Consider the following 25,638-nt stretch of genomic DNA (forward strand, 5'->3'; position numbering starts at 1 on the left):
GCTCTGCGAAGTGGGCAGCATCGACACCAGCGAAGTAAGTTCGTCTCGAATCTGTTCCACGTTCGCTGTTTCCGTTTCCAGTCGTTTCAGCATACGTGATATGTTCCTTTTCAAAGCATGCAATTCTTTTGAGGTGGGGAGATTGGCCACCCTACTCTCGAGATCGCTCAACGAACTTTTAACGTCGCTCGATTCGGATAGTGCCGTCACCGCCGTTTTCAATTTTTCCAAATCTTCGCTCGAAGGTACACTCATCCGTAACGATTCCAAGTCGGCCTGTATGTTGTCCAGCACATGATGAAAATGAGCAAGATTCGTTTCGACGTTCAAATTTTCTAAATATTCGATCTTCTGCTGAACCGTGCTCAACGTGTCTTGTATGCTCGTCAACGCACTGGCTTCAGCGTGAATATTTTTAATTTCTTCGTTGATCAACTCCAGAGACGCCTGAAGCGTAGCGATGGTGGTTTGAATGTGTTCGAAATCTTGATAGGCTTCCAATTGAATTTTTATGTTCGCGACGCTTTTGCCGATGACCTGCAGTTCGTCCGACGATGGTAGGTTCGTCATGGTATCTTCCAAAGTCTGCAACTTGGATTTAATTTCTTCCAATGTACCGGTGAATTCTTCTTGTAATTTGGAAACAACGACGTGCAAGCGTTCTACATCAATATCCTTCACAACAGTTTGAAGTTCAGAAAAATTTTTTTCTATTGCGGAAGTTCGTTCTTCGATTTCGAGTTTTAATTTTTCCAAATCTTCATTTTTCGATTGAAATTGCTGTAATTTGGCCAAATCATTTTGAAGCGAATCCACGCTCAACTGTATATTTTGAACACTGTCGTAAGAAGGTACGTCAACATAATTTTTTATGAGCGTTTTCAGTTCGGAATCGATTTTCAAAATAGGGTCGAGACATTGCGTTTGGAGCGTAGCGATCTCCGACTCTAAACTTTTGTTTAAAATCTCCTGCAAAGCGATCAAATCGCTCCTCAACTTTTTAATTCGGACATCCAACATAAGAATCTCTTCTGCATGGTCTACACGCTTAGTGTTGCCGAAAATGTCGTTAGGCATTTTGGTTAACGGTTATTTATAATAGGATAGACGATTCGTAATTCTACGAAGAGAGGAACAAGTTTGTCGTAATCTCCGAGGAGTTCGACGTACAGGTAATCTCCTGCGGAAACATCGTACGTAATGTTAGAAAACATCTTGTCGTGCTTGATTCGAAAAATGTTCTTGCCGGTAGATATTTTGATTTCGCCTACGTTTTCCGGATTCACGGTGATTTGAAGTTTTCCATCGATCGGAATTTTGTAAAAATGTAAATTGTTGTTGAAGACGTAAAACATCTTGCCCACATCGTCATCCAATTTCGTCCAAATGCTGTTAAGGTGAACAATCAGTAGACCGTTGAGTTTAGTTAACATGGAAGGTAGAAATTCATGATCTGTCGTCGCGCGATGTACAGCCTCCATGTTGGCTTGTTTTCGGAAACCAAAAAGATTCATATTATGCTGGTTATTTAAGAATACGGTCAAAGTTTTTTGTAATTACTGTCAGTGTTTTTTTTTTGTTTTTTTTTTTTTGTTTTGTTTTTTTTTTGTTTGTTTTGTTTTTATGAATCTTCAGTTGAAGATGGGCACATGTTGCAGGTTTTACTTTCTGCTAAGCGATAGTGCCCCCACGGCAGTGTGTGGATTCCACATTGGAGAACGCACCTCTTGTCGTCGTTGGGATCCAGGGCAATCTTCCTCACTTTGTTGGTGGTTAACACATGGTCGACGCTCTGGATGCGCTGTTCTGCTCTTAGAACCGACGACCCGGTCTTGAGGCAATCCACGAAGTCCTCGAATGTGAGATGCTCCCGAACCACCTGTCTGCCGACACCCTTGGCCTTCTTGGTAACGCTGCCCTCGGCTTTGATGGTATAGGCCTTGGCACGAAGACCTGCAAACTCGAGAATCACGTCTCCGTCCTTCTCGTCTTTGAGTTTGCCAGGCACCTTTTTGTTGCGAGCCGGGATTCCGTACTGGTTCGGCTGGGGATAGCCCGAGGTGTCGAAGAGGTTAACCAAAGATGGAGCTGTGGCTATATCCCCGTATGCGTCGGCTGTGCGAACGTGGTACACCAAGCTGTCCGTGTCCGTGTAGAGAAGCGAGATGTTGTGGTCGTAGTGTGGACGTAATATGTCGTAGTACGTCTCGAACATGTGGAGCTTGCTCAGATCCAGAACAGTGGCTCCAACGTAGATGGGCTTGTTGAGCTTCACCACGCCTTGCTTCATGTGAATCAGAGCCAGCTGCTCGTTGTAGATTGTTCGAGACTTGAACAATGGACTTGCAACAAGCTGACGACATCGCTCTTTCCTCGTCACCAATTTTATGTCCACGCGATTCCGTACATTCTCCATGGTCTTGCCAAACACCGCATTATTCATAAGCTTGAAGAAATCCTTATCAAGCTCGGACGTGGCTGCGGTGCGGCGTTCAGTGTTGAGCTCGATATATGGACGCAACCATGAAGAATGTTCGAACTTGAGGATGTGGTGAACTGCGTGGACGGTGACCCCTTGCCGCATCAACCACCGGAGATTCTGGTAGTGCAGGACGTAATTCTTCTTGGGTTCGAAATCCATGACGAGCTTCTTCTGGTTGGAATCGGGTGGACACTTGAACTCGGGTGCAGGGGGGAGATCGCAGAACAAATCCTGCAGCTTCTCGGAGAACTCAAGGTCCACCTCGGCGAAGAACCCATGTTCCGAATCGTCGAAACTTTTGATGTCAAATTTGGAAGGGTCAGCCCACTCGAACCCTCTAAAGGGGAGTGGCTGCATCATGGAGTGTCCGTAGAGGTTATTGACGTCCGTGTACATGATGTAGCTTGACGGTTGGGTGGAGTCGTAGCCAGTAGCCATGTGATGGTTGTTGGCGCGCGCGTGCCGTTGCGACACCTGGACCATTCCACCCCGCTTGGCACGTTCCACAAACAGCATCATGTCCACGTCCGAAAGAAGCTCCAGCTTGATTTTCGTCACCAGAAACATGGCTGACCATGCCAGTCCGGGGAGACTATAGAAGTAGGCGGGATCCAGGTGGTAGATGTTCATTGCGGTCGCCCGGAACGTCTGGAACACGTCGGCGAGGAGCGTCACATCAAGTCTGAGGTACGCATCGTGGTAGTCCCCGAGATTTTGGCAATCCAGCTCGCGCCACATGGACTGAGCATGGTTATAGTCATCCTCAGAGATGCCCGAGCCTCGCAGCTTGCTATAGAAGTTTGCTCGAAGAGGAAGCGACGTCTCCGCAAACTTGGTAGAGTCGGTGACGTATTCGTAGGGGTAGACCCCCTTACGCCTGAAGAGACTGGCGTCCAAGTTTGAAAAATTCGCAGAGGTAATGAGCATTTGTTCGTTGCTCAGCTTCCCTGCAAGAGCATCGAGGCTAGCCGAGAGGAACCTCAGGGAGTCGAGGAAGCGAAGCTCGATGCTCCTGCTTTTTGAGTTGGGGATCGGCACCCACTTGCTGACGCTAATATAACGCTCCTCGTTTTGTGCCAGGACATTGATTCTTGCATTGTCGTATCCAAGATGCTTGATCAGGTGGTGAAAGTCGTACCCCGAGCCATTGTGAAAAAACACAGGGATGAAGCGCGGGTCCCGGGCCAAGCGATTGCAGTCGTTGCACCAAGGACCAACGTACCTACCGTTAAAGTGATCGTGGTGATGGACTTTACGGTTGTTGATGCTAAACTCACAGGTGCACACAGGACAGGTAGTAGCCTCCTCGTGTCTATGTTGATCGTCGGGGGACAGTGGGAGCATAGACTTGGGGGTCAACAGCACCTTCCCTATCTCGATGGCCTCGACAACCATCCTCTCGAGGAAGTGTTTGGCTGCGTCGGGGCCACGGTACACATAGGGCACGGGGTCGATGTGTTGATCTCGTCGCACCACAACATATGCGAAACTGGATGCCTCGTGGAGTTGGTAAGGGGTGGTGGAAGAAACTTCTGGATCGGGATCGCAAGTGGACAGAGGTTTGAGAAAGGCCTCGAAATCCGCGATGATAATAGCGGGGTGCTCCACCATGGCACCGTGCATGCGGAAACACTCTACGGCGCCAGGTTCGGGCAAGTCTGCCACCCCCGGTTCGTTAGCATTGCAGTAGAGCTTGTGGTTAGCGAGCTTCTCGGCAGCGATGTTGGGACCTCTGATGTGTTGGTAACTGCGTTGATCTTGTCCGTCGAACATTGACAAGCACCTGCGACACACCTCGACGTGGTGACTATCACTGCTCCGTTGGCTCGAAACAAGCCGAGAGAGCGAGCGAATGAGGGTGTAATGGTGGTGGGTCTCGTTCTTGATGAGCAGAAGATGAATTTCCTGCGCACCGTCGTCGTCCACGTCGCTCACCCGGATAGGGTACACCACATTTTCGTCGGTGAGGCCATAAACGTTGATGGCCAACCGAGGGTTGTGTGTACGGGCCTCGAACTTTCGAATGTCCGAAAGCGCCACCGGGTAGTCGATCCCAGCCATCGCATCTTCCAGCTCCAACTCGTAGGGTAGGTAGTGGTTAACTCGGTGTGGTTGGTTTTTCCAGTGGACAGGGTGTAACGCTGCAAGCACACACCATAGGAAGCACTTGGCGTCACTGTTCTGAATATTCAGGACGGCCTTTTTATCCTTAATAGCAGATGGTAAACGGACGTAGCTGGAGGCGGAGAGAGGCATAAACTTGGAAAGTTTGACGCGCAGTTCGTGAGGCTCGCCGCACAACGAACCCCCCGAGCCCTCGGCTTCATGCTCCTCTTGCTTTGCCAGCAGCTCCTCGACAAACTTGTTGTAGATGTCCTCGAGGTTTTCGACATCCGTCAGATGCAGCGTCTTCGCCTTGGTGTTGTGGCAGAAGCTGTAAATTTCATCAGACGGCTTTTTGTACTGACAACGTAGCGATGCGTAGAATTTGGCGGAGTGTGTTGCAAGCGCATCGCCGAGGACGGAAATAATTTGCGCTTGCACGTTCTCCAAAAAGCTACGCACGTCGCATGAACCCTCAGAAATAAAAGGAAAGTCCTCTAACAAACGCTGGAAAGCAGACTGGTCTGCTTTGGCCACAGTTTTGATGCGTTTGGCGAATGGTGGCGAGTCAGCTTCCGCTTTCCTCTTGGTTGAGGTCGACGGTTGAGCCCCAGATGTATTTTTGTTTAAACAAATAAGCTTATGCTTCTTGGCATACGCAATTGTAATGTGCTTATTGCATCCGGAACATAGTTCAGTGGTAGCCAAATGCCTGCCTGGCACGCAGGTACGACAATGTCTTGCAAAATTTTTGCTTGATATAGTTTTTTTGCACACAGGGCAACTTTTCATGGAGCGCATTTTTTTTGGGGGGGTATGTTTATTTATATGTGATCTGTTGGTGGTAGAGTGTTTACAAAACAAAAATGCCTTATGAGAAAAATTTTGTAAGGTAATTCTAATTAGTGTTAATTCGAGGGGTTTATTTATATATGGGTGGCGTTGTCCTCCTCAAATATGTGCTTTAATCAACCCTATAAAAAATAAAAAAATATATAAGAAAAATATGATTGTAGATAGAAAAAAAAACACAATAAATATTGTATGCAATACGAAAATAATAAAGGCGCCAACGCGCGCGCGTGTGGCACATCGTTCCCCCGAGAGAGGTTTACAAAGGTCACGATAGGTCTCTCTCTTTTACAGCAACGTTGGCATCTCTATTTTTTTTAGTTGTAAGTGGGTTGCCAACACTAGTTAATAATGCTACACACACACGCACACACATACTATGCTGCCATCCATCTCTTTTACAACAGTATATATTTGTTGCCGGCTCTCCTTGCCCAGTGTGTGTAGGTTGGCAAAAAAAATTGTTTTATGCACTGTGGCAAGCCTCAAGCAAACTTGCCAGTTGCTTTAGAGGTTACACCAAACAAAAAAAAAAGCTGTAGGTAGGTGTTGGCAGCTGCCAGTTGTTTTAACTCTTCCCCCTCTCTCCTCTCTCTCGTAAAAAGCTATGACAATACCAGTAGGTTGGCAAATTGCTTTATACACTATAAGCCAAGCCTCAAGCATTGCCAGCTCCTTGCTTTAGGTTAGGTTAGACCCAAAAATCTTGGTAACTTTTCGAGTAAGTTGGCAACACTACAAGGCAAGCCTCAGCAAAATTACCAGCTGTTTTAGGTTAGATTAGACCCAAAAACCTTGGTGATTTTTTCGAGTGAGGAGTTGGTAACACTGTTTGTGAGGTTAACATACATCCAAAAGGTTGCGTCAAGTTGGTAACACTGCGAGGTTAACATACACCCAAAAAGCAACGCCAAGTTGGCAACACTGCGAGGTTAACATACACCCAAAAGGCTACGCCAAGTTGGCAACACATATACACTCACACACAAAAAGCTAAAAAATTATACAGCGTAAAAGGCTACGCCGAGTTGGCAACACTGTGAGGTTAACATACACCCAAAAAGCTACGCCGAGTTGGCAACACTGTGAGGTTAACATACACCCAAAAAGCTACGCCGAGTTGGTAACACATATACACTCACACACAAAAAAGCTAAAAAATTATACAGCGTAAAAAACTACGCCGAGTTGGCAACACTGTGAGGTTAACATACACCCAAAAGGCTACGCCTTGCCCGAGTTGGCAATACTGCAAGACATGCCTCAAGCAGTATTGCCAGCTCCTTGCTTTAGGTTAGGTTAGACCCAAAAACAAAAATCTTGGTAACTTTTCAAGTAAGATGTTGGCAATACTGCAGAACAAGCCTCAAGCAGTATTGCCAGCTTGCTTGAGGTTAGGTTAGACCCAAAAACCTTGGTGATTTTTTCAAGTGAGGAGTTAGCAACACTGCGAGCGCCACCGAGCGCCATTTTCGGTTGGTGAACCGGGTTAAACATATCACATATCATATGAACATATTTCATATCACTTTAAACAGATGTTTTTTACAGTTTGTGATATCGAGAGAAAGGATGGTCAGATTGTTTGAAATGATTGCATTGCTAGCAGGGACGTAGCTAGGTTGATCAGTTTGGGGGGTCCAAAACGAAAATGTAAGATTTTTTTCTATCAAACCATTAACAATTAACAAGCTATTAATATAATGTACCATTTTTCTACCTCTTGGGTTAAACGATGATGAGATTGAATGATGACACGATGAAATGACGATGGGACAGACATGATGCAACCATAACTCTCCAAGGTCCGAACCTGGGACCTCTGGTTTCGTGGCGGTTTATGATCACGCCAGGGGTGCAATTCGAATCCCGGCCTGCACATGGGTATTTTTAAGTGTCCCTTCATCAATTTAACCATTAAACTCTGTGAAGCACAAGGACCCTTGCTCATCGACACGGAGACAGGTCAGGTCATAAACATTTTTTTAGATCCAATGAACAGATGGTCACACTTTGAGCACAAACCGCTTTGTCCGCCAATTGTTCCAGTTGAGCGGCAATAGTGACCGTGTTACGCAATTTTCTTTTAGATAAAATGTCCCGTGATATTGGTAGTGAAGATTAAGATTAGCTTGGTATTAGTTTCGAATATTTGTGTAATTTCGTGTGAATAAACTTTCAAGAAAAAAATAAAATATGCAGAATGAAAGTCTTGTAACCTCCTTACTCCTTCTCTGTATTTGCATAAATTCGACATTGCTTCCCAAGATGCCTAAAACTAAAAGTAAATTATCAATTACGAAGCTTATGAGTAAAATGTGATCGCCCGACTCTGCTCCCCCACCCACTTAATTATAAGCAGCCTCCTATTTGAGAGTCCTGTTATAATCCCACCTATCGCATTGTAGAAAGTAAAATTGTTCACGTAAAAATAGGTAGCACAATATATTGCGTGTGGCGCGAGTGAATCGAGTAATACTAGTGGTTGAATGATTTGGTTTATTTTACTTCGTTTTTCTGTCACCTTCGGCTAATCGCGAAGATAAGGACGATTGATGATACGAAATTGATGTAGGGACACTCACAAAAAACATTCATGCCCTTGCCCGGATTCGAACCCGGAATCCCTGGCATTGTGGTGCTCTGCGCGAATCACTCCGCCACGAAGGTTGAACAGAGACAAAAAAAATGAAACAAATAAAATCACTGTAAATAATTCTATTTGGATGGAATAACAATGGGTCTACAAATACATACAGTGTTGCAAATGCGAGTAGTATTTGGAATTATTTATTATTAATATTTTTACTCTTAATTTAAATATTTCATGTGGTGTAAGGCTTGATGTGTAAATAAATAAAACTAGTATTCCACCAGAGAATACCACAAATTGATTTAAAAGTTTCACATTCTTCTGTGACACATATGGGTCTTATACTAATGGAGCCATTATGGTGGTGATTACGAGAGTAATGTATATTTCCGTGGCGGAGTGGTTAGCACGCGCTACGATGCCACGAGTCCAAGTATTCTTTGCGAGTGCCCCTTCATCAATTACATCTAATCAGCACTCAACCTCTTCGTCGCCATTAGCCAAAGTGGCAGGAAAGGGACGTCGAATAACTAAAAATAGAGATACAGTTAAAATGATTAATTAGGAATATTGTTGGGATACATCGGTCTCTATGAATCTTTCTATATATCCGTAAAAAAGGACACTTAAACATTTTCTCTGCCGATCTATGGAGCAACGTGCTTCCAACATTTGCAAGATGGTATTTAATGCAATTTGCCGGCCCCCGTGGCGGAGTGGTTAACATATCGCGCTACGACGTCAGGGGTCCCGGATTCGAATCCCGGCCTGGGAATGGATGTTCGTGAGTGTCATTCATCAATTTCATGCTATCATCACTCATCCCTATCTTCGCAAATTAGCCAAAAGTAGCACAAAAAGCAAAGTAAAATAAAGCGAATCAATCAATCATTCAATCAAAATTCCATGCAATTTATTGCATATCGCAGGTTTATCTCTATTTACCGTGACGAATTGAGCTTTTGTTTCATTCATATTAAAATATTTTCAGTCCCTATTTATGTCACAGTAGCACGTGAAAAGGGCAGGAAAGGGTTACTTCGAGGGAGGGGGAGTAACCTTGAGTGGGCCAACCACAGAGCTGCCACTTGGAAAAAGGTACCCAAGATCAATTCGCCGCCCTCGGCCTTGTTGAGAGTGCCACCTATTTCGGAAACGATTCGAAACTAAACATTTGGCAACGCAGAATACCACGAGAACTTCCCCTCACCACGTCAACAGGACAAAGCCGATTGGTTCAGCCGTTCGTGTGACCCTCCTTGGCTTTCGACGGAAAAGATAAAAATATAATTTCCAAGTCCATTCTTTGGCAGTCAAATGGGAAAGAAAGGTATTGCTTGGGGGTTCGTGAAACTCAAATAGAAGAACAGTGTTTCAAACTGAAAGCAAAATTTATTAAAATCCTATTTTGCACTATTTGTCATAAAAGTAAAATTTTCAGCAAATGTAGAACAGTTTGCCGGGGCCACGTGAACGTTTCGGGGGGCCGGTGCCCCCGCGGGCCCCTCCCTAACGACGTCCCTGATTGCTAGTGTAGATCAGTCATCCTTGTATGTTTTACATAAGTATTTATAGTTCGTAGACATCCAATTTTCTTCTAACTATGACTTTGTATCTTAAAATACTTGTAATTATAAGCTTACATTCTGGAAACTGCTAACATCCTTTCTAACAGCGTGAATAACATCTCCTATGTTGATGAATCCTGTTTCTAAATCCATCCAATTCATGATGTCTGTTGATGATGTTCCTTTCTTGGTTCTCGAAGTCCCATAGTATGAACAGCTTCTGTGATGAATCACTCTTACACTGATGATTGCACCTTAAAACATATTCAAATTATACCATGAATGATGGCATACAACTTCTACAAACTAGAATTAAATTTAAAACAGGTCAAATTGTGTGTTACAATTGACTATAATCAACATTAATATTTGCTAGTGCACAATAAATGTTTACTAACATTTCGTTCAGTACTTCAATTATATATTAACTATCAATGTGAAGACGTATTTGCAAGATATAACAAACAATTGTGATTGTAGTATAAATGGTAAGGTTTGCAATATATCAGTAAACGTGCGAAAACTTACCAGTGATATGGTCTTACCACAAGGTAATAAACATCGTGTTATTCCAAAATAACTATTTTATATTTTCGTAGATGAAACGAGCACACACACACTAAAATTATTGGCTTTATATTTGCTGGAAAAATTACCAATAAACTGACCACTTGTACTTACTGTGCAATCAACTCTGTCAGGTAGGAAGTGTCAGAATTGTAGTTTTCATCCATGGAAACCTCAGTTCTGTCTTGATTCTTCGCTCCCATGTCAGAATTCAGTCTCAGACCAAGAAGAAGAGATGTAGATGAGATTAAGAACTGTATGGAAGATTAATAAAAGATTTTGACATTTTGTTAGTAATGCAGACGAATGCAGCACAAGTCATAAGTCATATTTTATCCATCTATTTGGGTTGAAAACGAATTTGAAACAATGCCAGAAAAGTCTTTCAATTGTGAAATTTGAAATAATGTAACCTTCAACAATTATAAAGGAAAAGTGACAACTCTTGTTTTATAATAATGAGTTAGTTATATCCAAACGGTTCAAAGTATCAAATCCATATTTTGTTTTAACAGACGAAAATTGTTCAATTATACATATTTCCTCAATAAATCAAATTATAAAGGTTTATACGGAATTTAGAGGTAATTAATTCTAGAGGATAACTAATCAGAGAGCTTTGCCAATACGGAATTAGTTTGTGCAGGACAGGGCAATTATAACCATCAACCAACCTACAGAGAAACTACAACCCACTATCACCACACAATGCGTAACTACTGTGAACCCTCATGCAAGTCCATACTGGCAAGTTCTACCTGGTTGAAATATTACCAAGGCATATAAAGGAAATTCAGCGTAAATTGTACAACGCACCAATGTGGGTGTAATATACGCTTGCAATATTCACGACAGTTAACTATTGCTGGACCAATTTACGATATTAATTTATCAAAAAACAATATCTTGTTTAGAATTCGTTCAAGAAAGAACAGAGTTTTAAGTCAATCACGTACCAACGTAACTTTTATCTCCAAAATTTCTCCTTCATAAATACAGTTCTTTTGTTGGGTCAAAGCAGCATACTTCTTCACCCATTATCCATTAAGATCAGCTGACTGGACCAGGAACGTTCATTCCAGAACTGCTTCTCCATTTTCGTGAACCCACTTCAGCATCCCTCTCCACAATTATTTGGCAACCTTCGAAGGAACCATCGAATGAACGGGTGCTGCAGCATTTAGCAGCATAAGAACAGGAGTCTATAGAAGAAAAATATACACATTTCAAATACAAAAACAATATACAATTTCTCTCCCATCCCACATACCTAATTACATGTATCTTCTCTGAATCTTAAATATATCCTTAGTTCATGAAAAGATTCCGTGCTTTTCTGGACACTACAACTTTCAGACAATCTACAAGTTCCTGTTCAGCTCTCAAATCTTCCCAACGTCATCAACATACACTTGTAAAGATTTACCACAGAAGTTATTTTAACTATTAGCCACAAAATCAATCCTAAAACATTTGCCAAGAGGGCTGTAACATACTTAAAATCATCTGAATTAATCCTTTGATGAAATATCTTACAAGTATCAGCTTTGAAAATATTATTTTCGATAAATAAATATATATATATATATATATATAAATATATATATATATATATATATATATATATATATATATATATATATATATATATATATATATTTCCTTGTGTATGAGAGCACGGATACTCATGCATTAGTATCCACTTTGCAGCTACAATCCAAAAACTAATTTTTCCGATTGATTATTGATAGATACATTTCTTCTGGGTCGTGTTGTTTAGTGAAGGGTCAACGGGTGTACAATAAAGTACCAACGGTTAAAAACTGCACCCATCTGGAAAGATCGCTTTCTCTTATCTTGAACACTTCTACATTTTTGTCTCCTTGGGAAGTTCGATTTTTACATCCGGACAGTGTACTGACAGTCATGGTTCTGGTTTTTGGATTTAATTTTGTTCCCTGAAAATTTGAGGTATAATTAATTAATCGCAACAACCCGTAAACGAAGTATTCATTTTTCATAACTAACGCTATCCAATAAGAAAAGGCTACTCATAATATTTATATTTAATGTTTTCTTTCTTCTGAATAAATTAAATAGATTAATTTCACACAACTATATTTTTTATATATTAGACCATATTTACATGAAGCTATGAGAAATTATGATAATTGAACATTAAATATTATTTTAGATAAAAGCACGCATTGAATTCTAATAAGTTTATTTTAAAAAAATGCTGAAATGGCTTTAAAACAAAGATTCTCTGAGGAAAATACACAATTCTAATAGCATACTTATGTGTTATTAATTATATTTGAAAAGATCAACAGGCATGGTGTTTCAGGGAAAATATGGTTCCTATTTGCTTGTTCCGAATCAAAATAAAAGCAAATAGCCTCCGTTAAAATACATATGCAAGAATTTTGACATCATTAATTGGAAATGCTAGCATCAATTCAAGAGAGAACTTAGCCAATACGATACTAGTATGTGCATTGCAAATAATTGTTCAAATTACTACTTCACACAAAATTACAATGATTAACACTAAACCAGGTCCAAACTATTCTACCACCTTATGTTAAGTTCATATTGGCTAGTGCTATCTCAAAAAGTATACTTAATTAGGTTGTGTATGTACTCCACACAAAAGTCAGTTGGTCATGGTTAGCACAGCAAAATTAACTATCCAGCAAGACAAGTCAGAAATTCACAACTACCAAATAGACACCCTTGATCCACAAATGACACATGCGATCATCAATAACACAATATATGGAACGAAAATCCTAACAAATTTACATTTTTTAAAAAACGTTTTATAAGTTACCATCACACACATTTCAACATACCACTTGTCTGTTTCTATCTTATATAGGATACTTCAACTGGTTAACAATGATGAGTGAAGTAACTTTCACTTGAGAACTGGAAGTTTCTGGATTGAGTGGCCGAGTCTAGTCAACTGGATAGGCACCAAATCAATTGCAGAGCGATAGTCTCAAGAACTACGCTTATGTGAACGCCTACACAATTACAAAACAAGAGAAATAACTACAATTTGTCTCAACGATTTCAAAATTTCAGAGTTTTAACCTTGGTAATCAATATTATAATTAATTCAAATTATACAAAAAGAATCAGAAATTAAATTTAAGGTATCGATAGCTTTGAAACAATTTTATTAATTATGAAAGCCATCAAGGTGGTTTTCTTCCATCCAAAAGAGCAAAGTGTGACAACCTGTCAATTCTTTTTAGATTTATCTTCTAAAATCCCATCTTCCAACAATTCAACTCACCAAATTACACATTCCAATGCACTACTAAATTACCACATCTGCATCATTTTATTAGGTGGAAAGTCCATATCTGTACAGCAAGATCAAGAAGTAGAAGTATCCTCTCTTCTAGAAGTCTTGAGCTAAACTCACTCTTCCTTGGGCAGTTGAATGCAGAATTCTCTTCCATGCTGTAAATAAATGAAACTAAACTAAAGCTATTGAGAGAGATAAATCAGTTCAATCAATGCAAATAATGACATCTTTATGTGTGTTGCATATTGAATTTTCACTATATTTTATACAGATCATGTTCCTGTTCTTACAAATACACAGTTTCCATTTGCAACTTAAGGTTACGAACTCGATAATTTTCTATCATAATTATTCATACTTGACCTACTACAAGAACCATTTTGTTCGTGTAACAAACTGTTTCTTCCTCGTTAAAGAGTCAACAAGGTATTTTCCTAATTACAAAGTGATGTGAAATTGAGAGCTTATTGTAGCAACTATGCATAAAGTCTTAACATAAGAAAATGTGACATCAGAAACAGTTGAATTCTTAATACTATAAGAATGTGATCAATTTAAAATTGAGATTTTATAAAAGTTACCGAAATTTTAGTAAGATAGAAATGGGCTGTGTTTGTATACTTTCAATAACTTAAGGCAATACAGAACTAATCCATGCAACTACTTCTATATTAAGTAAAATGACTACCACAACACCAACACACTATAATCTCTCTACACCTTTACAGTTTTACGCATATCCGTATTGACGAGTCCAGTCTACCATGTTTTGCAAGCACATACGAAACACAACCCAGCCGTTTACTTCATGTCAGGTTTCGTGTGAAACACGATATCCAGCAACTAGTTGAGACATCATTAGACAGTCTTTGTTCCTTTATGTACGTTACATACTGAGAAATGCAAGCAGATGTATCTAGCTAAGAAAATCTTCCAAGACAATGCGCATAGTTTTTGCTTCTTTATACAAGAGGTTCCACTTTCTGGAAATTAAGGTTCAAAATATTACAACCTGTTACCTGTTTCTGACGTCATATAATCTTGAAATGCGTTATATTTTAGATAATTGATTTTCTCATGCTTAACAGTGAACGTGATTTTTGTTCTCTAAGCTGTTTCCTCCTTGTATGACCAATAACTCCATAAAATGTCAATCACTAGTACATTCACAACGACCAAGATGCTACTTAGACGATTAAGAATATGAATCTATGTCTGAAAAGAAACAAATATAACAGTATTCCTCTGATACAAAAGGAAAAAGAAAATTTCACATTTCATCGACTTGTGAACTGCTAAACATTATTTACAATATTAATAATAATTCATGTACAAAAATAGAACTTCCACAAACATTAATGCATTTACTGTATTTCTAGAATTTCAGTTCCAGAACATACATTTACGAAAAACAAAGATTCCAACGACATCAGCAGGCACTGAAATCTCCAATTACCAGTTTTTATATCTACTTTTATTCGACTCGCCAAGTTCCATATTCCAATGTGCTTCGAAATCTTATCTGGGTCATTGTTGGCAGGTGGAAGATGACAGTGTTGCGCAGTGAGACTGAGATCTATGGCTCACGGCTGGTGTTACGGGCAGGCAAGTGGAAGAACTCTCTGAAGTTCCTCCTAGTCAAACTTTGTGGTACACTTTCACTTCCTCCAGGACAAGAACTTTCGTATCTTACTTAATGAACTGTAGATTGAAGCCCAGGTTACAAAACAATTCCAATTATTTTTGATTTCCTAAAAAAAATATCGAAACATAATCATGGCTCGTAACGCAAGTAATAGTCTCCTTGTATACTGCCTTATCCATTAAATAATTTCAACTCGACACTTGTTATTCTCCAAGTGCACATACAAATACTCAATAATATCAATTTGCAAGTTTAAATTGATTCGCTTTCACTTTTTGAAACACCTTCTTGTAGAAAAGGTGCAATATACACATTAAAAAAATTGTAATAACAGTTAAATTGTGATATATATCACAAAGTTTATGAATTGTTGAAAGGCAATAGATGAAGCTAGGTTAGGTTTCTCTATGCTCCCTATAAACATAGGCAAACAAGCCTCGTCTTAAAGGGAAATAATTTAAAGGTTTGTAATTCGAGATTGTTACAACAACGCTGGAACTTTGCCAAAACAGAAGCAATATATGCAGTTTAGTTAATTACAAACCAACTAAATTACTCTACGTAAAAAACTAAAATTATTAAAATCACAAAACGCAAGCACTTCTCTAGTCTCCTAAGCATGTCCGTGTTGGCCAAGTTCCATCTGACTATTCTGTGAAACGTACACTGTATATACGGAACTTACTGTAATCTATCTCTATAGCACATGCCAACACAGTTGGTTGCAATTAACAATAGCTAGATCCATCATAACCAACAACTAGCTTCATCAGACACGGTCCTCATACGTAAAGAATGCGAAATTTGTACACAAAAATAACAAACACTCTGCTTACAAAACAAAGTAAATAGTTGCACAATTACAGACTATATTTTAAAAGTAAATATCTGAAATATGCTATTCAATACGTACCTTAGTAATATCACCTTTTCATTTATCTTCAAATAGATTATTTTCTATTGGAAATAGGACGTTGAATACTTAGCTCACTTGAACAAATCCAGAAAGTATTTCCATATTTTTTTCCGCAATTAATTCCCCAAGAAACTACAGAATACTGTCTCAAGCATTATAAAGAACAATATATTTTCAGAGCCTCATTAGAGAACGTACAACAAGAACAAAAAAAAATCTTTTAGCCTTCTATTATATTCAACTTACCAAGTTTTTTTTTTATTCGGATGCTCTGGAAAATAGTTTTTCTAGTTCAAGGTTATCTGTCTGGCCGAAGATGAGTCATCGTATCGTAACTTATTACTAGAACAGAGGATGGCAACTCCTCTTCATGATTTTCAAATCTGTTTTCACACATACAGTAATAATCCAAGTATTATCACACGTAATGTCAACAGCATGTTCTGAAAGGCAAAACCCACAGTTTCTCGTGCCAGTAATTACAGTATTGGAAAGACTCTTTCCCACTTTTTGCCCACCGTGTATACTAAACCTCACCTTATCTACCATAAGAAAGTAAACTGTCATCCCCTCCCCCCTACAAAATATCAGAAATCCGAAAATATTGTGAATTGCAGTAATCTGAAAACATCTGAACACTGGGTTATATTTCATACAATAAATCGCGTACATGAACAAACAAAACCGTCAAAAATTCAATTGTGCAAGAACTAAACACATTTTTTTTGTATCAATAAACGCGAGAACTTTGTCAATAGCAAACTAGCAAGTGTAACTAATTATTACCAACTATCTACCTTCAATTCAAACTAATACCACCACTTTCACGCCCCATATAAAATTGTCTACTCCATTCTGCATGTTCATATTCGCAAGTGCCAGATTGGTAAGTTAAATTCAAAACTGAACTGAAGATATACCATAAAATTTCGGTTCCATACTGACATGAACCCACACTTCTTACCCACAAATTCTCATAATTGATACAGATTTTCAGTTACACTTTTTCTTTTTGGAAATTAATATTTCAACATACCAATTTCCTCTTTCAATTAACTTATCTTGAGGATAACGTTATCCTCCAATGGGCCCAATTTACATACAGGTTGTGGACTTCTTTGGTTCAAATGAGTTAGTCGGATCTCTCCTTGGTCGATGAACAGTTCTGCAATTTCCAGGATCTCTTTTGGGGCGAACCATGGAAAGAGGGTAGAACGTATGAACAAAGAGCTAAACAATGAAAAACAGTACTTTTCTAGAGGTCACTACCACAAAGATTTTCCAAACTGATTTTTATCTTCTTCTGAATCCACGTTATGAACCAAATACCTCATCAGTCAAGTCTGTATCCTTTCCAAGTAAATAATCTGATACAAACGTCATTCTAGCTTTCTTTACCTGCAAGACTAAAATATATCTTAGTGGGATCCCTAAATTGTAGCAAAACTGAAATTTTTCTAGTTACAAGGTTATGAACATGTTTTACTTTCACCAGTTGAAATCAAATAACGTCTCGCTTTATAAATAGCAAGTACAGTCAATTGTTCTACTACTTAAACTAAACTATTTCTAGTTCATATCTAGACCAGGATAAGGAAAATATAAAATTGTTTGCGCATTTCAAATCGAAACACTTTGTTGTTGTTTTATTTTTTTAATCTAAAAAAGTCTGGAATTTTTCGGGACGGGAAATGTTCAAAATTTCCCCAAGCTCTGGAAAATGTAATTCTACACGTCATTTTCACTTTTAAGTGATTGTTTTTGCATTTCTGGTACAAAAACGAACAATTTTCGATAAGTTCCGGGCATTTACAATGCAGAAAACGTCGAGAATTAACGACTTTTAGAAATAACCGTTCGGTATTTTCCGACTGCTCGGGATCCAGAAAAGTCGGGAATTCATTTCCCGAAATCGGGATCGGGAAATTTTTTCCCCGATCCCGCACACCCCTAGCTGCAGCCACACACAAATAACAAAAAAAACGTGGATTGTATATCTCGTCTTCAGTTTCATGTAAACACTATACATACAAAAATTCCTGTTGAAATATTGAACCAAAATTTTATCAAGATTTACAACATTCAATCTCTTGTACGAATTAGTCTGTAGGTTAAGAAATATCTAACTTAACGTGACTTAACAGGAGCAAATTTCGTGTTGGGAATATTAGATAAGGGTTCTTTATTTACGTTGAAAATTTAAGTAAATAATTGTTCTTACCCTTTCTAACATAAAAACAACTTTCTCATCGACAACACGACCTTTCGTAGTATCCATTAACAGTGAGGGTGTCACGAGATCCATTCTCGCAGTTCCGCAGTCCGTCTCCCTTGCGGTACGCACCGAACTAATATCGACCACGTTGTCATAAAACACCACAAAATATGCCAGAAGGCAATATTATGACTTAATCCAAATATTTGGACTAGAAAAAGTACGAACTAGCTGAAATAAATATTTAAGATGGCACAAACAAGATACTAAAAGGTATATCCATAAATATACAAAAATTCTAAACCGCCGGCCGAATGAAACCCCTGGAGAAGTACGTTGCTTTTCTTATGTTTATATAACAAGAAATTTGCTTGAAGACGTGGAAATCGCAAATAACCCAGATATGTAATATATTGACTACTAATAATATTCACGTCACATGTAATATGTATTTCAATCATGTAATTTAATTATCTATTGTATATGCTGTACTTGAATACCAATAGTTGTAGCAATATGTACACCGGGTGAAGCACCTAAAAGTACCACCGGAAATATTTCATCAACAACAATAAATATTGAAAAACTGCTTTCGCAAATATATAGGTATGAGGGGGGCTCATGAAATTAGTGGACACAAGACGTTCAACTACGTAAGGAAATATGGTTTCAACAGAAACAGTTTTTTTTTAATGGAAACCAGACTTTTTTTTAGCTCATTTGAAAGTACGGAAAAATGCATTAAGAATGGCGATTGTTACATCGGAATACGTGAAGTTGACGCTTGAAACAAACATTCTCACAAGTTTATTCGTGTGTCGTAGCATACATATCCCCCTTTTGACGATATTCGGGTATCGTAACAAACATGTTACTCTTCTGCATACTATGCGTTGTGCTTAGGAAAGTTGTAACGTTCCAACAACTGCGGGTTACAATAAAATGTATAGTTTATACAGGAGTAAGCTTTGACAAATTACTAAAAGGTTCTGATACATCTTTCGGAGTTAACAAATATTTGCTAATTAAAAAGTATAAATTTTAAAGTTCGCCTTCAGTTACATACATAAATGTTAGATCATTAACGTCTTTCTAATTTTTAATTGATGTTCATTCATTTACGTCACAATTTTTAGTACATCGGAACAATCAACTCTTCTCGTTTGGTCATGACAAATCTTTAAGTTTTCAACTATTAAACTTTGCACCTTATACATTTTTCTTTCAAATTGATTTACCAAATTTATCAAATAAGGCAAGGATGTAACAAAGTACACTGATTAACCAGACGTTTGAGAGAGCGTATTTACGTCAGAACTGTTGCTGAGAAAAACCGAGATGATACTTATCTAGAGCATTCCCTGACATTCGCTACGAGACACTGCGGCAAGCGGCCCGGCATCAGGGCTTGTCTTTCCCGGTGAACGGGTCAGCGACAGTAGCTAGAGTCGGCTTTCAAAATTACAGTTTTCATATTGTGTAGTAACCTTGACTACAGAAGGTGTTGAAAATTATGTCCCTCTGCTGCAACACATTCCTGGCATCTCCGAAGGAAATCGGCATTTACACGTGAAAGTTCGTCTACTGTAATTCTCCCGATTTCTCGTACAATACTCTCTCTTCAACTCACGGCTGGTGTGCGGATTCTCTTTGAATACTTTATTTTTTAGATTTCCCCATTTTTCTTTCCACTTTTATTCAGAACTGACCCTTTTACTCTAAACTTCCTTTACGAGGTTTAATGTAGTGGTCCTATGTGGAACGGGAACACCAGGAAATTTCGTTGCAAAACGTCATCGCACTTCTCCACAATTCCTCTTTCTGAAGTAACACTCGACAAGATAAATGTTTTGTTGTAATGTAAACTTTTGTGGTGCCATATTAAGCCACAATCTTCAACACACGGACACGACACGACACAGCACAGCACAACTTCCGAGGGAGGATTATACTGGCGTCAGTCTGCGACGTCAACAGAAAGGGAAAGAGAGCGAAGACAGGGAGACTGTAGCGTGCGACAGTCGCGGACCCTGTTCAACGGGAAAGACAAGCGCTGACGCCGGCCCGCTTGCCGCCGAGTCTCGTAGCGAATGTCAGGGAACGCTCTCTCTGTATGAGGAGTGAAGGAAAAATGCAGCACAAGCGTGCGGCCTGTATGCACGACGGTATTTACGCTCGGCTCTGCAAACAGGCATAGTGGGGATGTGAATTCACGCTGAACTTCACGTTACAATTACTTGAGAACTACTTCACGTATCACAATGTAACACACGCCATAAAATGGAGTTTCCATTTAAAAACAACTAAATTTGTGTTGAAAACCATATTTCCTTACATAGTTGAACGTATTGTGTCCACTAATTTCATGAGCCCCTCTCATACCTATATATCTGCGAAAGCAGTTTTTCAATATTTATTGTTGTTCACGAAATATTTCCGGCGGTAATTTTAGGTGCTCCACCCGGTATATAAAGATGTTAAAAGATTAACGAATAAACTGTAAACCTTTCCTGTCCTGGATACTAGAACAGGAAAGTTACTCTAACAGTAAATGTATAGCCTAAAATGGAACAATACAGGGCAACAAAAATGGAACCAGTATTCGAGAAACAGACGCCCTGGTTTAAAGTTTTTAGGTACCAGGGCAAAAGCGCATACCCCCGAAAGTATGCGGGTAGAGGTGGGATCTTTCCGGGGGGTTCCCCCCATTTTTAAATATAACCCAGATATTTGGTCCCGAAGTGTGATCCGTCGAAATGAAATCTCTTTCTTGTATCCCGCAGAACTTTCAGTTCCCCCAAAACTGTGAGGTACCACCGAAGCCGAAGGAAGACGCCAAACATGTGCAAATGATAACCGCGTCAAATCAGACACAAACGCAATTTAATGTTATGGCTCTAACAAATATGACGAACGATTGTAGTATTAGTGTATTACGTAACTGTTGTTCCGCGAATCAGCTCTCAATGATACGAACGCAACTAACCTGAATGTCATTAACTAATGGCTGCAATTTATAAATTAATATTTCTTATTTGTAAAACAAGCTAAAGGAAAAACTGTATAATCTCTCAAATTTTTAACTTTATAACGTTCATTGAACATGTGTATAAAAAGTTTCAAATGTATATTTATGATGCGATAATTAATTCAAAGACTGGTTGGAGAGAAAAACCTCAGGCATAAATAATAGCCCGTATATGATAGAACATAGAACACTATCCTCCAACGACCACAATTTATCTCAATTCATTAAAATTCTATTCCAATCCACCGAATATATTAACTTCACTTAGTCTGTATGATGGAGCACTATCTTCAAACAAACACTAAGGTATAGTTCACACAAAGGCGCACGCCCTCCGTAAAGACAAAAAACCAAGTACCATATGACATGAACCAAAATATCGTCTGCAGTAAATCTCGCTCTCCCTGACGCAACACCAGGATTGCCAAAGTTCAATCTCCGATATTTCCAATACGGCTCAAAGTTACAGAACACAAACAACAAAACGTGTAAAATTCCGCTCACATCCATTTCCCATTCTTCCGGGAAGTCATAATTTTGAAAACCACTACCTTTCTGAACAAACACTACGAAAGTGATGAATGGACACCCACACACATCCATGCACCGGTCAGGATTCGAACCCTTACACTTTGCGTCGTAGCGCGATGTGATAACCACTCCGCCACGGGAGCCGGCCCGTGTATGATAGGGCACTATCTTCTAACAAACAAAATCTACTTCACTTCACTAAATTTCTATTCCAATTCATTGAATACATTAACTTCACTTAGCTTGTTTGATAATTTACCTCACCATTAAAATCCTATTCCAATTCACTGGATATATTAACTGCACTTAGTCTGTATAATGAAGTACTATCTTCTAACACAATATATCTCAGTTCACTAATGTTCTGTTCCAATTCAGTGAATATATTAACTTCACAGCCTGTATGGCAGAGCACTATCTTCTTGCAACGCAATTAATCTCAATTCACCACAATGCTATGCCAATTCACCGAAGATATATTACTTCTCTTAACCAAACCAACCTTAACAAACCATAAAATAAAACAAAATATATGGATTAAGTTAAGGAGTAGCACTGAACAATCTTTATATATCCACAGAAGGGGTATGGGAATTTCTGTTGTCCGTGCAGTACAATTGGATATCATTGATACAAGTGGGATGAGTTTTCACGTTCCTGCCTTCCTAACGTCCGATATTAAAATTTATTCAAGTTTGATTGAGTGGTGTTTTAAGTCCATGGACTCAAGTGCACTTTATGCACAATAAGGCTAATCAGGACTGGACCTACAGTTCAAAGTGGTATCCGAACATTACCTTCTCAATCTGAAAGCCTCATGGCTTGCTCCGGTCACGTGACTAATCGTCATCAACTGGAGGCGAGATAGCCGCCATGTCTGATTTGCTTCTTCGGAACAATGATGGACCTTTTTAGTGAATATGGAATTGTAATGCAAATTTAGGAACTGTAATCGAGTTTACATGACTTGTAAATATGCTTAAATGTGCAAGAGGTATGGTGTATAAGTGTTGTGTGCTCAATTACAGAGGCAATTATGATGAAAAAGGTAAGAGTAACGTTCACATTTCTTCAAGATGTTGCTGAAAATGAGAGATGTTTAGGGCAATTCCATGTGATTCGGTCCCTACGAAAAGATACAAGTTAAGTAACAAAGGTTTTATACTCATAAATAAATAAGAGTTATAGTTCATGATGTAAACATTTCATGTGTACGGAATAGGCATCTAATATACTCTTAAATTTGGTCATGTATTATCTCTTGTCAACATCTTTTTTTTGAAATATCAAATAATTTACCCTGAATTACAAACGTTGGTTAACGTTAAGATTATTGTTTATGATTGCAAATTAATTTGTTTCAAGATTTAGCCAACGTTTAAAATATTACGTGTCTACTAAAGCAATATGTTAGTGAAAATTTTATGCAAGCATTCAATAAAATTTTCATATTATTTACACAAATTTTCAGTTTCAAAATGTGCTTAATGAAAGAAAGCTATACAACGGTGTAAAGTTGGTGCATGTGTACATTTACATTCTTATTTTAACCCGCTTTATGGTTATTTATTCTAATCGGAAGATATGTTGTACATTCAAATACAAGGGTGCGATGTGTAACAAGAACTTCGATGAAATATTCGTGTGAAAAACTATCCAAGAATATATTACTTATGTTTCAAATACAAATGTTTTCACACAGAAAGCATTTTGTTACCTAGATATGTTAATATGAACTAGAAATATACTGCTGGACAAAAAAAACCGGACACTTGCATTTTTTGTGATAACGCAATGGGTCGATAAAAGCTCTGGTACAGTGGGATCCATGAGTATTACCGTGCAAATTGTCCATCACCATGTTCGTGCACTTTATTTGACCCAATAAGAGCTTCAAGAATTAAAATAAAACTCAAAACAAGCTGTTCACAACTTCTGCACCAGCATACATACAAATCCATCGCTTAAAAACATATAGGATTCAAGAGAAAAGTTAATGAAAATAGTCATGGACAATTTGCACGGTAATACTCATGGATCCCACTGTACAAGGGCTAACTAAATGTTGCAGAAACTGAATTAAGTACGAATGCATAAACAAAGTCCGAGCCTATGAATGGTGCATATGGTACTACATGATCTGCCGAACATTCTGTAATATACCTGCGAGCTGTTATTGCAATTCAGATGTCAAATATTAAAGTGTCCGGTTTTCATTGTCCAGCAGTATATAATAAATTTTATAAAACTGTTTCATATGAACTGCTTTTTATTTTTTGTCTTTGTGAAGCTTCAATGTTCGTAACTTTGATTATTAAATCAATGATAATGTTTATTGTTTCATAATTTATTAACATTCTTCACGATGTTATTAACAGAATGTAAAAACAGTGTAAGGAAATATTCCAAATGTTTATATCCAAAGTGAACACTAAGATCGAAATATTAATCTGCTTTTTTTCAATGAAACTTAAGTTATTGTCACAGATCTTACTAACGACAATGAAAAGATTCAATTTGTATATTATCTCTCGTTCAATAAAGTCAATAGGATCGAAATTACAATATGACAAATGATTTAGGTTTAGTCTTTACGGAAATGTAACATTGCCCTTGTACCAATTTGTTTCGCTTTTGCTGCAAGGATATAAAAATTAAGCTTTTGTATTGAGATTGTATAGCTAAGCAGAATATCTGCTTTATCTGGATGATTAATTTTGGGTAGAGTTAAGTACAATTTAATTAATTAGGTAACTTGGAAAGTTTACGGTCAACCTAACACGGCTTTTTGTTATTTAATCAATTGATTTTACATACAAAAGTTCATGCAAAAGCAGTTATGAGTTTTACTGTAGCTGACAAATATTCCCGATAATATTTTTCAAAGATATACAATGTTTAAATTTTTCCACCAGGAAGTTTCTAACTGTTATCAACTCTTTCTCTGTGCTATGGTAGGAATTATTGTGGTGGCCTGAATGAAAATTTTGGTGTAAATATTCAATATTATACATATTTCTTCTATATTCGTCGGAAGGGTAAATGTCAAAATTTAACTTCATAAAATAAATAAATATACCTTAATTCTCTACGATAAAATTACGATAAGGGGTTTACAGCGTTAAGGCGATCGCCTCCAGATGATGACGTCTTGACTGAGCGCTGTGGCCTGAACCTCAAGATGGTCTTGATCCGAACCACTATGTGCCTCCACCAGGCATCGAACCCGGGACCCCTTGATTACAAGGCGATGACGTAAAGAAATAATAACCGAGAATTTGATCACAAATTATGGCCCCCTCATAAGTAAACCACATATCCCGGACTACTTTCAGTTTTTCTTCGATGCAATTTTTGATTACACACATGAAGCGAAAAACATTGGTAAATGCATGCTCCTAGCATCAAATCGAACACTTCACCTAACAAAAAGTTAGTAAAAACCTAATGTAAACTTCAAATTACTAACAAATTCGTGAGACAAGTAGGACTACCCCACAACAATACGCACACTTGGAAACAAACAAACACCACGCAATTCTCAAGACAGCTGCACTCAAAAGAGGCGCAAGCACGAATTTATCTGGGGGGGAGGGGCAAGTACCAGGATAAACGTACCAATAATAACAACATTAATAATTGCATTATTATTATTACTAGTGGTAGTAGTAGTATCAAATACGTTATTATCCTCATAAATTATGCAAAAAGGGGGGGTAGAAGCATTTGATTGGAACAAACGATTTGAAATATTTTTTAAACACCTTCAATTAAGCTAATAATGGAAAACAAGCACACATGTATTTTTGAATGGCAGAA

General features: G+C 38.5%; 1 protein-coding gene across 3 annotated transcripts in view; it reads right to left on the reverse strand.

Moving 5' to 3' along the window:
- LOC145996504 (uncharacterized) overlaps positions 1 to 25,638 on the reverse strand; it is a 44,443-nt gene that overhangs the window by 11,032 nt on the left and 7,773 nt on the right. The window contains exons 2-7 of one of the 3 annotated variants that reach the window (XM_083133008.1): positions 14,941 to 15,235; positions 13,470 to 13,639; positions 11,976 to 12,123; positions 11,122 to 11,367; positions 10,280 to 10,419; positions 9,674 to 9,852 (exon numbers count right to left, since the gene is read on the reverse strand). In XM_083133008.1, the coding sequence (XP_082989134.1) occupies positions 11,216 to 11,367; positions 11,976 to 12,123; positions 13,470 to 13,481 (312 nt within the window). In that variant the 5' untranslated portion in view covers positions 13,482 to 13,639; positions 14,941 to 15,235 and the 3' untranslated portion in view covers positions 9,674 to 9,852; positions 10,280 to 10,419; positions 11,122 to 11,215. Of the gene's footprint in view, positions 1 to 9,673; positions 9,853 to 10,279; positions 10,420 to 11,121; positions 11,368 to 11,975; positions 12,124 to 13,020; positions 13,195 to 13,469; positions 13,640 to 14,940; positions 15,236 to 25,638 lie in introns of all 3 variants that reach the window. The other 2 variants (XR_014442781.1, XR_014442782.1) reach the window with 2 other exon arrangements.

Source organism: Lepisma saccharinum, chromosome 12, assembly GCF_977018435.1.
Source record: "Lepisma saccharinum chromosome 12, izLepSacc3.1, whole genome shotgun sequence".
In the NCBI taxonomy this organism is placed as follows: Eukaryota; Metazoa; Arthropoda; class Insecta; order Zygentoma; family Lepismatidae; genus Lepisma; species Lepisma saccharinum.